The sequence below is a fragment of the Aphelocoma coerulescens genome, chromosome 4 (genome assembly GCF_041296385.1).
Source record: "Aphelocoma coerulescens isolate FSJ_1873_10779 chromosome 4, UR_Acoe_1.0, whole genome shotgun sequence".
In the NCBI taxonomy this organism is placed as follows: domain Eukaryota; kingdom Metazoa; phylum Chordata; class Aves; order Passeriformes; family Corvidae; genus Aphelocoma; species Aphelocoma coerulescens.
This window is the reverse complement of record NC_091017.1, coordinates 40,883,857-40,898,108: the sequence shown is the minus strand read 5'-3', so window position 1 is coordinate 40,898,108 and position 14,252 is coordinate 40,883,857. Positions and strand designations below refer to the sequence as shown.

The 14,252-nt window shown below is 36.4% G+C and overlaps 1 protein-coding gene across 18 annotated transcripts in view; it reads left to right on the top strand.

Moving 5' to 3' along the window:
- Window positions 1-14,252, top strand: part of NEK1 (NIMA related kinase 1) — a 47,730-nt gene that overhangs the window by 7,624 nt on the left and 25,854 nt on the right. For 8 of the 18 annotated variants that reach the window (XM_069013703.1, XM_069013695.1, XM_069013696.1 and 5 more), the window contains exons 5-16: window positions 148-231; window positions 629-696; window positions 820-906; window positions 1,951-2,005; window positions 3,399-3,599; window positions 5,985-6,045; window positions 7,732-7,886; window positions 10,158-10,217; window positions 10,353-10,400; window positions 10,493-10,564; window positions 13,542-13,720; window positions 13,803-13,934. In XM_069013703.1, coding sequence (XP_068869804.1) covers window positions 148-231; window positions 629-696; window positions 820-906; window positions 1,951-2,005; window positions 3,399-3,599; window positions 5,985-6,045; window positions 7,732-7,886; window positions 10,158-10,217; window positions 10,353-10,400; window positions 10,493-10,564; window positions 13,542-13,720; window positions 13,803-13,934 — 1,202 coding nt within the window. Of the gene's footprint in view, window positions 1-147; window positions 232-628; window positions 697-819; window positions 907-1,950; window positions 2,006-3,398; window positions 3,600-5,984; window positions 6,046-7,731; window positions 7,887-10,157; window positions 10,218-10,352; window positions 10,401-10,492; window positions 10,565-12,053; window positions 12,354-13,541; window positions 13,721-13,802; window positions 13,935-14,252 lie in introns of those variants that run through there. The other 10 variants (XM_069013708.1, XM_069013706.1, XM_069013704.1 and 7 more) reach the window with 8 other exon arrangements.

Sequence of the window (14,252 nt, the reverse complement as noted above, 5' to 3'; positions counted from 1 at the left end):
TATTCTATGGGATAAATGAAGAGGGTAAAGGGGGGAGGAAGGTAAAATCCATAGTTACAATTAAAAATCTGATTTGATAATATCTTGTAAGTGGGGAGGTTTTCAGATAAATGATGACATTGATATTGTGTTTTCTTTTATGAATAGATTCTGGATTGGTTTGTACAAATCTGTTTAGCACTAAAACACATACATGATAGAAAGATCTTGCATCGGGACATAAAGTCACAGGTATGTAGGTGGCTATTTTTAAACTGAATTGTCTTCCCAGGTGATTGCATTAATACCTTGCTAGTTTGTTTTTGGAAACATTTCTAATATTGGAAACACTTCTTCAGTCTGCAGGAGATTTATATATTCAAACAGATGAGGCTATTTGATGAAACTACAAGTGTTACGTATTTATGTGGGGACAGAAAAGGTTATGTTTGACAATATGGAGTAGTGTTTTCTCATTTTAGTGAAACAGGACTTTTATAAGTCTGGTGTTCCATACTAGTCAATAACAATGACTTCAGGGAGATTGAATGGTAGAAAACTTTCTTCTTCTCAAGACGTGTAGAGAACAAAAAGTGTGCAATTGTATGAATATTTTAATAACCAGACTTCTTAACATTTTTCTATCAAGAATATATTTTTAACCAAAGATGGAACAATACAGCTGGGAGATTTTGGAATTGCAAGAGTTCTGAACAGGTAACTCCTTTTTGATGCTATTTTTCCTCTGACTTAATTTAAGTTGCTTTGATTGAGGAAAACACAATCTCTGCACTTCATGTGAGTTAACCAGTTAACATCTATCCTTTCTTTTTTTCTTAGTACTGCAGAGTTGGCACGCACTTGCATAGGAACACCGTACTATTTGTCGCCTGAAATATGTCAGAACAAGCCTTACAACAATAAAAGGTACTAATAAGGATTTTAGAAAACATTTTTGGTAAAAATAAGAAAATTAGTTCTTTTAGGAATCTAAAGTTCTTCTAATCAAATAATGGTGAACATCTGTTAGGTTGTCTCTTACCCAAGTAGGTATTGAGCTTCACTGTAGAAGTGGGACCTTAGTAGGTCTGCATTAGAAAGCAGTGTCATGGAGAGATGACTTAGCTTAATGCTCCAAGTTCTAAATCTAGTTGTGTTCTTAATTGTGGCTCTACTTCTGCTTATCTGCACAGTGGTTGTAGCACCTTCATTTTTGCTCTAGCACTGTGAAACTATTGATGATGAAACACAGTAATTTGATTATCTAAGCACATGATGTGCACAGATGAATGGCTCATCTTGCTCCAGATAACAAAGTCCTACAAATATTTCGCTTAATCTTTTCTGCCCTGGCAGCGGCCTGTAGCTGGTAACAGTGTCCCCAAAGTAATTAAATTGCTGGTAGTAAGTTATCCTTCCACTGCACTAAGCTGTTGCATTTAGTGCTGTGAGTGCCTAAAAGATAAAATTGTTAGAATTCCTTGCCCTTTAATTTCTTCTACATGGGATTTGTTATGCAATGGTATTCTAACTACATTCTGTAATGAGTGAGAGTAAGGTTGGTCACTGCTAAAAAGAGTAAATTGACTTTGAGATTTGTATTTGCTGCATTAGGGGATGAGTTTTGTTTGTTTAATTCAAAGACCTCAGCCAAATGTATATATTTAAACAAAAGAAGCCTTTGTCCATATTTTGTCTCATTTCTGTGCCTGAGGTGGTTCAGATGAAAAGTTCTAAATCGGAAGCCAAAATAGCATAATCTGGTTTTCAGGGTGGCCTTATTTTGGATGATGAATTGGTTTTGGGTTTTTTTTTCCTTGGGATTTTGCAGGGTCAGAGAACTCCATACAGGGGAGCTTGTAGACACTCAAAATCCACCCTTTTTCTCTTCAAAAATAGACTTCACAGATATAAGTTACTTGGCAATGTTATCTTAGAGCTAAGTTTTAAAGTACGTTCTCTTTGATTTAGTGATATCTGGGCCCTTGGTTGTGTTCTCTATGAAATGTGCACACTTAAACATGCGGTGAGTAGAAACTTTGTGTGTCTATAAAAGAATAGTGATTTCAAACAGAATTTATTTCTGATGTTACACAGACATATTTTAGTTGATGAAAGGCTTTCATGGTAGCTGTTTGGAAATTACTTCAGCAGTTTCATCTGGGCTTCCTGTGCCAACCAGCATTTTTCATTGGTGTTTTGTTTCACGCCAATCTCTCAGATATCTTGGCACTTTTGTTTTTAATGGATTGTAATAGCTGAAAAAATTGTTAGGTGTTATAATAAAGAATGTTAGGAATAGTGGGGGTTTTTTGTGAGTTTTTTTTTGTTTGATTGGTTTGGGTGTCTTGTTGGTTTTGTTGTATTTTTTTGTTTGGGTTTTTTGGTTTGTTTGTGGATTTTTGGTTTGTTTTTTTTTTTTTTTCCCCCCAAAAAGGCTTGAATTCATTGAAAGCTTCATTGAAAGTCTGAATTTGGATTTAGCTTTTTTGCAGATGGAATCATGTATTCCTGTTTAGAGCAGGAGTAGTGCTTAGAAAAAACTCCCAAGGTGGAAGAGTTGCCTTTTTCAATTTTTTTCTTCTCTCTATGTGTATGTGTAGTTTGAAGAGTATGTCTTCATCACTCATTTTTCTGTAGGAAGGGAAGAAATTTTTTTTTCTTTCCTGTTTTGAATTTTTTTTTGTGGATTTTCTTTTGTTTGGGATGTCTTAGTAGCTATTTTTATTAAAAGAAAAAGATTATAACAACATGCAAATGGAAAGAAATATTTTCAAGGAATAAGGATTTCATTTCAAGCTTTTGTAATTTCTTCTTGCTTGATCTTTTATGTGGCAAGAATGCTGGCAATGTTGAATTTCTGCGAGTTGATGGCAACAATTTGTTTTCTGTAAACTGGATAATATGAGTTGTTTTCCTTTTATTGTACAAAGGAATTGAAATGGTGCCCTCTGTTTCCTGAGCTTAAGCTGAAGTCTGAGCATTCCCTTGGATTTCACCCTGAATGAGTGTGAATACTTTACATTCCTTCATTTGAAATGGGGGTTTGCTGAAAAAGGCAGAAGCCATGTGGTGGTTCAAAGTCTTTGGAAGAGGAGATCAAGCAGATAATTATTTTTTCCTCTAGTTATATATCATTGTCAGTCTAGATCTGGAGAGAAATAATTACTTGTTAGCAACATTTATGTCTCCATGGTATGAAATACTATGTATAGTGATGTATTTTTAATTGGAATTTAATTGGAATACTTGGCAACAGATAATTTTGAACTTCTGATGTTGACCTTAAAAATGTGTGCGTTGAGGCAAAGGAAGGTGTGTTGTTAGCTTGTTTTCCTCATCCACCTGTATATGCAGCTTTGCATGTGGACAGACAATAAGAAATATGTAGTAACTGTTTTCTTCCTTGTGTGACACAGTTTGAAGCCGGTAACATGAAGAACTTGGTCCTGAAGATAATCTCCGGACCTTTTCCTCCTGTTTCTATGCATTACTCTTATGACCTACGTAATCTACTGTCACAGTTATTTAAAAGGAATCCTAGGAACAGACCATCAGTAAACTCCATATTGGAGAAAAACTTTATAGCCAAACGGGTTGAAAAATTTCTCACACCAGAGGTATGGAGTTAGTTTTAATTCTAACTTTGCTTAAAACATCATAGGCCTTTCCTTTTTCTCTCTTCTAGTGTTAATATATTACATGGAAAGCTGGAGTAATGGTATTCCCCAGAGCTCTTATAGACAGTGTCAGTTGAAGAAAAAATAGTTTTACCATGAACTGTAAACAAAAGTGTTTGGTAGTTTCCATAAGTAAATCTAAACTAACGTTTTCTAAAGTGCATTGTTTTGTGTGTTTTTCTGTATTGTGAGGAATCACGACTGAGATGTTGGTTTGTTTAGATATGCATCTTTTCATAAAATGCTGCTGTCAATGATTTCAGCATTGCTGCTGTATAGAATTTCTTCAATCCATTTTTTGTTTGTAATTCGGAATGGCCTGAGAGCCTGTTCTGGAAAATAATGCTAAGTAAAATTGTCTTTAAATTTCTTGAGGTTTAAACATATGATATGGATATACCCTCAAAAAAGTTGCTTCCTGTTCCATTTAGAGTCTATTCATATCATCTGATATCTAATAATGTCCTTTTAATATAAATTTAGTCAAAAGAGATCAAGATTAACAGGTGTATAATAGTACTGATAGGGGATAAATAGATGCAGAAGAGAAAGGACATGGAGGAAGTGCTGTATAAAGAATTCTAATGGATTCTAACTCACAACTAAAGAAATGCCATGAAAATGCCATATATAATTGGAATTTCTGTTGTGTTGAAATAGACTTTCAACTTCAGATTGAAGTCCCAAAGAAAGGTAAAATTCAGAAATCTTTACAGATAAATTTGTTCTAACATTTGCAACAGCGGTAGTTTGATCTGATTTTATTTCCAGTAGATGGAATGAAATTTTTATTTGGAGTTAGTCAGTCAAAGTATAATTAGTAATAGACTGTCTCTATCACCAGATGGTGATACTAATTTGTCCTAGACTGAGTATGAATACTTAACTTGCTTGTTTGACTTAGAAGTGCTATCTAATCTTAAAAACAGCAACAAAACCCCCACACAGAAAGCCCCTTTTACTAAAGGCATCAATCACTGGTACATGCATATTCAGCTGGAGGTGATTCTGTGACACAGCTGTAATGCTTATTTTCTTTGAGTATCATCCTTGGCTAGTGCTGTGGTCCTCTGTTTTCCTTAGTCTAAGCATAAAAGTTATTTCATAGTTGACATCTTCAAGATGTTGCAACTGTTGTTGAAATCCTATTCTTAAATGTCAGGAAATCAGTCTTGCAGATTTATGTAAATTCTTTCTTAATCTTCATAGTTACTAAGTTGCATTAAAAAGTGGATCTAAATTAGCACCAATATTTAAAAAGAAGAGGGGCTCTTTGAAAGATACTAGAGAGTCAGGTTTCTTTTCTGTCAGTAAAGGTGTTATCTTGGAAACATCATACTTCAGTTGCTACAGCTTACCGCTCAAATAAAAGACTGAAATACCATTAGTACGAAACTGTTCTCATGTGTGACTTCTGACTTACAGAATCTTTGATGCCAGACTGTACAGATTAAAAAGTTGATGTACCATCATGTGCAGAGTCCTAGGTTCTGCACTTTGGTTCTCGTGTTGGATTTTTTTCAGGTTTAACTCCTCAGCATCCATTGTAACTGACTGGTAGACTCTAAAACAAATCAAAGGAATCTGGGTAGTTCAAGATTCTGTAAAGAGTATTCCTGAGCTGACACTTTTCATTTATCCTTGCTGCTCTTCCTTGAATATTTTTCATTTCTACTATGTAGGGTTTGAGGTGTTTGGGTCAGAACTACCTACAGTATTTAAGATGATGGCCTATTAATATTTAAATATTTTTTGTCTAACCTCAAATTTTTCACCTCAGTAAGACTGCTTTCTGTATTTTATTATGCTAATTTGATATGCCTCACAACACACCATATATGTTTTTTCCAGATATCCACATAATGTGGTCATCTTTCCATCTTGAAAAGGATTAGCAACACTTTTAAACTTCAAACATATTTAAAGGACAATTTTTTTTGACACGAGCTGTATGAGAAATTGAGGAGAACTTTGGCAGCTAATCAGAAATCCAAAATGAATTATGCAAAAAAATTGCATCTTCTAGACGCAATTCTCTAGATTCTTGGCTAGCTCATAAATGAGATAACATGCCACCCAGAAGTCAGACTAAATTGCTTTTTAAAATTATTTGAGTAATTATGCCAAAAATGTTTGAAAATACTCCAGCTTCATATTGGTGGTAGTAATACTAGATTGAATGCATAAGCTTGAGTACTCACTTAAATTTAATTTACAGTAAATGCTATTAGTTAGATGCTTACTGTTAATGGCACACTTGTCTGAAAATGAGTTCTTCCTAGCTTTGGTCACAAGTACTGTTGACTAACTCTTCAACTTGTTTAGCTTATTGCAGAAGAATTCAGTCACAAAATTTTCCACAAGTTTGGACCACATGCTTCACCAGGTAAGTTAGTGTCTGCACTGCTTTTGCATTCAGCTCTGTGAAGATTGTGTATCTAGCTTTGTTCTTTACCTGGGGTCTTTTTGGTGTGTTCTTATACCCAACTGTAGAATTTTCAGGAAAAAAGAGAGAAGAAGCAATTTCCTCCCCTCACCTGTGGAGCTGAATGTATGTTGGGTACAAATAAGGCATATACAAACTATGGGCCTGTAATATATGAAGTGTACTTTTTCCTCTTGCAGTATGCTACACTTCCAAAATTTAAGGAGGCAGTGTAGACTGCAAATAATGGGACTAATTCATATGCTGTGATTGTATGACTTACTTTTACCCCTTAGTAATGACAGTTGGCTAATGAGAAGTACGATTTCTTCCCAAAAAAGTGTGGGAGGTTTAATTTGAGATTCCAAGATAAATCCCTGGCTTCAGTCTAATTCAGTAAAATTTCTGCTAGTGGTAACAAAATAGATTAATTTTATCGAGATGGTCTTGCTTCATTTTACTGCATTAATTTGCTTTTTTTTCCCCCCTAGATTTCCTTCACAATTATTTTATTTCCCTGTAATTACTTGATGTTCTGGCAAGTGCTTTGGTATCTTTTGAGAGTGTTGCTGTCCTCCTATTCTGTAGTAAGAGAGCCCTGCTAACGCAGAGTCAAACCCACAATATTGGCATATATTCAGGAACTGTATGGGGAAAACAATATCCCTGAAGGCCATTAAAGCTCTTCCAGAACTCATCTTCTGCTGACACTAGCACTGCGGGTTTTAGTCCAGTGTTGTTAGTGGAGACAGGTCTTTCCATTAGGAAACCTTTTCCCTGTGTGCATGACCACTGTACAGAAAAGCAAGGCAGCTGAAATAAGTGTCAGTTATTCAGCTTGAAGGCTTAAGATTCAAAAGCACAGGAATTGTTTTCTTGTATTTCTTACCAAATGTTGAATTTAGACAAGCTATGTTGGACAACTGGGTATTATACATCAGCTCATGTGAATGAAATGTTAGCAGTTTGTTTTGGGTTCAGGAGGATGCTCATGCACAAAAAACCTGAAACTCAACTGTGATTGGAAAGCAAATTTACTTTTCTTACTAGCAGTAGCAAATAATACATACTGATCCGTGGATTCCTGCAAAGCTGCTGGTCAGGAGAAGGAGATGGAACATGGTGCTCATGCAGGAGGGGCAGGCAGGCAGTGCACCTTCAGGGTGTCCTCTAGATGGACACAGTGTGCATCCTGTCCTTCTCACCCCTCCACCCCAGAACCACACCTCATAGCTCCTCCTCAGGAGTGGAATTTTTCCAGTTACGACGTCATCTCACACCTGGCCAGTGTGTGAAATGAGGCCACCACAGCTCGTGATAGCACCTCCATGCTAACAAGAGCTCCATTGTGCATTGTGCCTCTTTCACAGGTTAAGTTCCCACTGAGTGACCAATACATTGTTCCTTTTCAAGGGTCAAGTTCCCACCAGTTAAACAGTAAAGTTTTCTTCATTGTCTTGTCGATGTGCACAGCAGCAGACCATACATGGCAGGGCCTTAGACACAACTTTGATCCCTGACATGTATTTCACCCATTTTTCTCCAGTTTTGCTGTTCTAAGGCTTTGGGAAAGGGAAATATGATACACTGGTCAGCCTGGATAGCTCAAACCCAGGGGGTTTTTATTGCGGGTTTCTTTCTTCTCAGCTAAAAGACCAGTTCAAGAACAAACACTGACAGTTGCACCAGCTCAGAAAATTACCAAACCTGCTGCAAAATATGGAGTGCCTTTAACTATCAGGAAGTCTTGTGGTGCACCTAAAAAGCCTAGTGAGAAGAAGCCATTGACTAAAACTAGACAGGTAAGAAGCTAAGTTAGTTAAATTGAACTGGTTTGTTCATACCTTATTTAAATGCTATAAAAATACTATGTCTTCCTTTTAAAAGTGTCTTGGTGTGTGGACATGCCTCACACACCTGCAAAGAAAGTAGAACTAGTAGTTTAAGTGCATGCCTTGCTTCTTTATTGGTTGCTTGTTCAGTTGGTTTTAACATAATTTTTATAAACTCCTTCTTTAGGTTTGGGTTTTAATTCCAAGGCTGAGTTAAGTTCGTTTGTTTTCATTTGCTTTGTTGGTGTTAACCACTCTTACAAACATTGGAAGCCTGTCAGGTATACCAAGACCATTGACACTGGATAAAACCTTTGCATCTTTTTTCCTTGTTCCAAAATAATTTCAAATTTTCAAAATATGCAAACTTTTTCTAGCCATTTCACAAAGTGTCGTCAGCCAGAAAAACTGTGTAATTGAAAGAGGAGTTTCCCAGATTTAATTCCATGAGCTAATGAGGAAGTTTTCTGTATATCATAGAGTACTTCTGATCTTTCTTCCTGTTGTCTTCTCTGTATTCCTTATTACATAAAACTTCTATTCTCTCTCTCTGTATTCCATTAATTACTGCCTGGTCAGGAGTTGTTTATGCTACAGCTAGTTTTGAGCTATATGCACATGCCAAACAACTAGCAACCAAGAGGCTGCCACTTCAGCAAGAGAACTAGTTCAAATTTTCTTCTGAATAAGTAATATTGTTGTGGGGTTTGTTTGGGTTTTTTTTTTCCTTCCCCACAGCACTTCAGGGAACATGATACTAAGAGGTCTATCCATCTGTCAAAGTTGTAGGTGGATAGAAAATTATCCTTGAGATACAAATTATCCATAAGGTTCAATAGTTATCAGAGGTTTAGAGAAAAGCTCTTTGTTTGACCTTGGTGGCTTGTGAAACACAGTTTGAAAAAGCAAGAAGGCAGAGTGCAGACTTCTTGTGTGTCCCTATGAGATGACAAGGTTTATGTGTTTTAAGGCTTGGTTGCACAGCCATCTATTGGTCTTTGTCATGGGTTTCACCAGCCAAGACTGATTCAGCTTGCCCAGAGACTTAAGGTGGCAGGGGAGAGACTGAGGAAATGTCCTCTGGGAAGGATAAAAGGAGTCAGTAATGAAAGGAGTCAGTAATGCTGCTATTTTGAGACAGTCTTTGTGTGAATTGTACCTAGTGATAAGATGCAGGATAGAAACAATGACTACAATTTAATATAAATTTTCTTCTGAGTCTGAGCTTGCAGCTCTCAGCTGGCTTTTCAGGGGAACATGTAACAATCGTCTCCTTCATTTAGTAATTATTGTATTAACATTATATTATTACAAGTCTCTAAAAGTTTCCAACTTCTGCAATACTTTATTTTCAAGTACCCATTTGACAGGATTGTGTGTTGTCAAAAGAAAATACTATGAAGCTCTGTGTGTTCTAGTATGGTCAGAAAAAAAGCTTTAAAAGTAATGATGGCTTTTTTGAGATGATTAAAGTGTACATTTTATTTACTATAACTGCTTCTTTAGCAGGTATTCTGTGGTGACTGTGTTGTCATAGGTAACAAGAACCTTAGAGTTAGAACCAAGTGAAGAACCAAGCAAAAGACCCTTGGATAACCTACCAAATCTTTTCTCCAAATAAGAGAATCTTAATATCTAGGCCCCCTCAAAATGTTACTATAAAGAAAAGATTGTAATGAAGAGTGATGCTACCAGAGAAGAAAAGACAAAACAGATTTCAAAATCACTGCCTTCAGCTTTTGAGACAGAACTTTTAGTACAGGATGAACAAGTACCCCTAGATCCTAGCAGTGCTTTTCACTTCAAACCTCCTGAATAATCAAGTATTTTAAACCGCATTTAGTGCACAGTCAGTTGTGACTTTAAGAATATATTTTCTGGTAGAATTTTTCTCTCATTCTGGTGTCGTGGTATCTAATTTGAAGTTTCACCTTTTATGCAGGCATTTCCAACTCCAGTGAATAAAATTATTCCAATAGAAGAAAGGAGGAAAATGTTTGAGGTGTCATGAAATCATCTGTTTTCAAACTGAGCAAAAGCCAAGTCCACAGCAAAAATGGCAAAATACAACCTTCAAACCTTTCCTCCTTGTCTTTTTTCTCAAACATTATATAGCAGTGAATTTTTTTTATTTTATTTTTTTTTAATCTCCATTGACATGCACCAGCAATTGGAATAATAACCCATCTTGACAGAGTAATATCTCAGTAATAAATACCAAATTATGTGCTTATTTTTCAGGAACCTTTAAAAAAGAAAAGGTTAGAATTGCCTGAAAAAGAAAAACATCAGAGAGAGCAGGTAGACAAGATTCTTCAGATTTTTCTTTATTCCCCCACAGTAATTTTAATGAAGTATCTTGTTGTGTGGTGTGTAAGAATATGCAATAGTTTGATTTTCCAGTTCCTTAACATGTTCAATCCTTACACATTGCAGATCAGTTTACCGAAGGCAGATGAAATGAGAAGACTGGAAAAAGAAAGGGTAAAATATGTTTAAAATGTGTTAAGAGTGAAGTTCAATTTTTACTTAGTGGTTCCTTGAATTTTGTTTTCCTGTATTGTTTTCTCCTTCAGATGGAACGAATAAACAGAGCCAGGGAACAAGGATGGAGGAGTGTGCTTGGTTCAGGTGGAAGTGGTGTTAAGGTTGGCAGCAGATGCAGAAATGTGGTGCAGTCTGTTCCCCCACCTTTGATTATATGGAACGGTCTTCTCTTTTCAGAAAGATCTGCTCTTGGAGGTCAACTCTTGGAGCTGCCCATTATTAATCTGTGGATAATTTGAGGGAAACTGTAACAGGTCCTCCCCTGGCCTTTTGGAGATTATGTGCAATTTTCATTTTTAATGTTTTCTAAATTTCTGAATCTCTTCTCTTTCTGCCAGTAATGGTTATCATGCACCACTTTCTTATTTCCACGCCTGCTTTTGCTACTTTTCCTGTGCTGAGTGTATGCATGAACAGCTTCTTTCACATTCAAGTTTGTTCTAGAACCTTTTTGTTTCCAGGTTTTCATATTATAGTAATGGACCTCTTTCCCAGTATTATGCTTCTAAGCATTCCTTGTTCTTTAGCAACATAAGTGTTTCTATATATTGATAAGATGTTCAGGAGGGGGGTAAAAAATTCTGAGTAAATCTAATTTTTTTTTAATGCAGTGTGCTGTTTAGCCGTTCACTTTGTGCATAATTTAATCTGATTCTTATGACAGTTTCTTTTTCCCTATTTGTGCATGTCATAGTTTCATGGAAACATAGCTGTCCTGGAAAGTAATCTCATCAAGTTAGTTGAATATAGAGGTCTGGGTACTTTCATCGGACAGAGCCAGTGCAGGAATTTAAGTAGTGCTATGGGGTAAATCTATCTGACAATAGAAAGTAGATTGAAACACAGGGATTTGTTGTGGTGATAGTGAGTTACAAAAATACTATGCGTAAACATGTTTATTAGGGTTTTTGTGAGCAAACTTGGCTGAGCAATAAAGTCAAAATGGATAGAGGTTTTATTGCTGTTCTTTGTACAAAAATGAGGAATACACAAACACTGACCGTGTTTCAGTAGCTGCTTATTAAATATTTCATTTTAAAATAGATATCATCCTTTGGATGTGTGCCACACATCATATGAGTAAAGCTTAAATATAAATGCAAACTTAAGCATACCAGACTTTAAAAACTACAAAGTGCTGATTTAATGAAAAAATAATTTGCCTCCTATGTTGTCATCCTCTCTCTCAAGATCAAACTGGCAAACATACATACAGGCTCCCATACAACATGATATGCATGCATCCTCACATTTGGATGAGAGCTGCATGTGTTCCTGAACACGGTGTTTCTGATTAACTTAGAGAGTTCTACTGTGAACATATGAAGGGTTCTATTATAGCTACAGCTGCATTGTTATGTGTATTCTCAGTTAGCTAGGGAAATTGAGGTCCAGTGAATGTGTCTGTTTTCACCAAGTGTCACTGGTGTAAAACATCATGGCAGACATGTGGAAAAAATCATTGAGATATCTTCTTCAAATTGGATAGTTGAGTACAAATCTTGCTGCAGGCTGCTAGTTTGCCATCATTCCAGGTTTCCTTACACTATTATAGTATTCTTGACTTAATTGTCTTTTTTCTTTCTCCAGCATGAAAGCAGTATATCCAGCAACTCCTCGACAGTGCTTTTGAATAGCACTGTTCAAGCTTTTGAATAACACAAGACATACAGCCTCTTATGAAGCCACAACAGGGTCATACACTGCATTATTCTGTCCTCCTGTTTTCTTTTTGGGTTTATTCTGGCACCTGTTTCTGAGGAAAAGTAGGGAAAGAGGTGGCAAGGGTTTGGCTTTGGGTTTGTGGTTCTAGCAGGGGTTGTAACTGTTCTCCAGACTGTTGATGAGCACCTGCTTCATATCATTTGCCTAGAGACTGATCACAGTATTTCTTTAAATTTTGGAAACTGAACTCTATTAATGATAGGTGAAACCTTGAATAGTGTCTAAAGTAAGACTTTTCCTTCTATTTGTAGAAACTATAGTCTTGTATAGTTATTTTTATTCAGACCAACAGTATACCTGCATATTTGTTTGAATGCCTGGATTTAGTACTCTCATCTGGCTTATGGGGAGCCATTGATGGGCACTGAACAACTGAAACTCGGAATGTGAGATAAATTCCATTGTCAAAGATAGTCTCTTCAAGACCTTCTAAATAGGCAAACTTAAACCTGTCACATCTGTACTCACCTGTTTGACTTTATATTAAATACTTCAGACCACTCTGGAAGGAATATTGACACTGTTAAAACAAATTCCATAGATTTACTACCATGGGCTATTTGACTGCTTCCCCCAGGTGTAAAGAGAACATTTTTATGCATGTGCTGACAACCTTAACCTTGTTTTGCCAGTTTCACATTTTCTGCATCCATCCTTGGCTACTACTGTACACAGCTGCTTGAATTTTTTTTTTTTTCATTATTTTCACATGAAAATTCTGCAGGAATTCTAATGCTTTGAGAATGACAGGGATAATTTGCATAAAGCAATAGCTTGTGGTAGGTGTTCCCCTGATCTGAGCTTTAGTAGAGAAGCATCTCAATTCAAGTGATGGAAATCAAGTTATAGGTTGGTGACAATGGGGGTTCTCAGATAAATCTACACTTAGTGCCAGCTAAATTCAGCAAATTTAGAACTGTGCTCAACTGTTTCCAGCTTCATGAAAAAATGGTGTTTGGCTACAAGTCACTTGTTAGTACTTCAGTTGGAATTATATCACTTTTTTTGCTAAAACTTTGATTTTTGCCATGTAATATTGTCTATCTCTGTTTACACTTCGATGGAGTTGTTATCAGTGACTTCCAAAATGTGTGACAGATAGCTTATGTATAACTAGACTATTTTTAGAGGAAGCTAAAATGGTGTTTTATTCTGGACTGCTAACAGAAGAAAAAAATTAATTCATCTATCTTGTAATTTGTTAAAATAGGGGCATGCCAGGGATAAAACTAGGACCAATTTAGAATTGTTGCAGAATATGTTAATATTATTACTCTGCTGAAGAGGTAAAATTTGGAAGAGCCTATTAAAACCAGTATTTGAGATTTCCACCCTACCCCTTTTGGTTTCCAGGCACCATATTATGTCGGTGGAGGTGGTGTTGGTCCTTTTCCTGTGTCTTCTAGAGGACGCTATGAACACTATCATGCTATTTTTGACCAGATGCAACAGCAAAAGGAAAACGTTAGAGTAGCTGAAGAGAGGGAAGCCAAATTGAGGGCGAAACTACAAGACCGAGGAGTTGTTGAAAGGTATGGCTATCTTCCGTTAGAAGTTACACGTGTTCTGCTTTAGGTCAAAGTAATGAAAGTTGCTGTACGTGTTTGTCTACAGAGGAATTCCACCTGGAACACGTCCAGGAGTTCCTAAGGGACCTGCAGGTCATCACCATTTACCTGATGTTGGTGCAGTTAGGAAAAAAGTGAAAAGATTGAAGGAGGTGTCTAAACAAGCCAGTGCAAACAGGTTGGACTATGATAATCCATGAATCTGTCCCTACATGTTAGATTTTTTGTTCTGTGTCTGGTTTCATTTAGTAGTTGGGCATGTCTCAAAATCACTTCTATCCATTGGTATTGTGCTGTCTGTTTGTGTGTTAGTCCCTCACAGACCACAATTCTTTTAGAGCCAATGGAGACCTTGGCTTCTCCAATAACAGAAAAAATAGTTTACTAAGCAAATGTACCTAAAGTAGTTTTCAGACAAAATTCTTGGCTTAATGTGGTTGCAGGTAACAACATAAGCCTTCTCCTTTTCTTTGTTCATCGTTCCACTTTTTGTGTT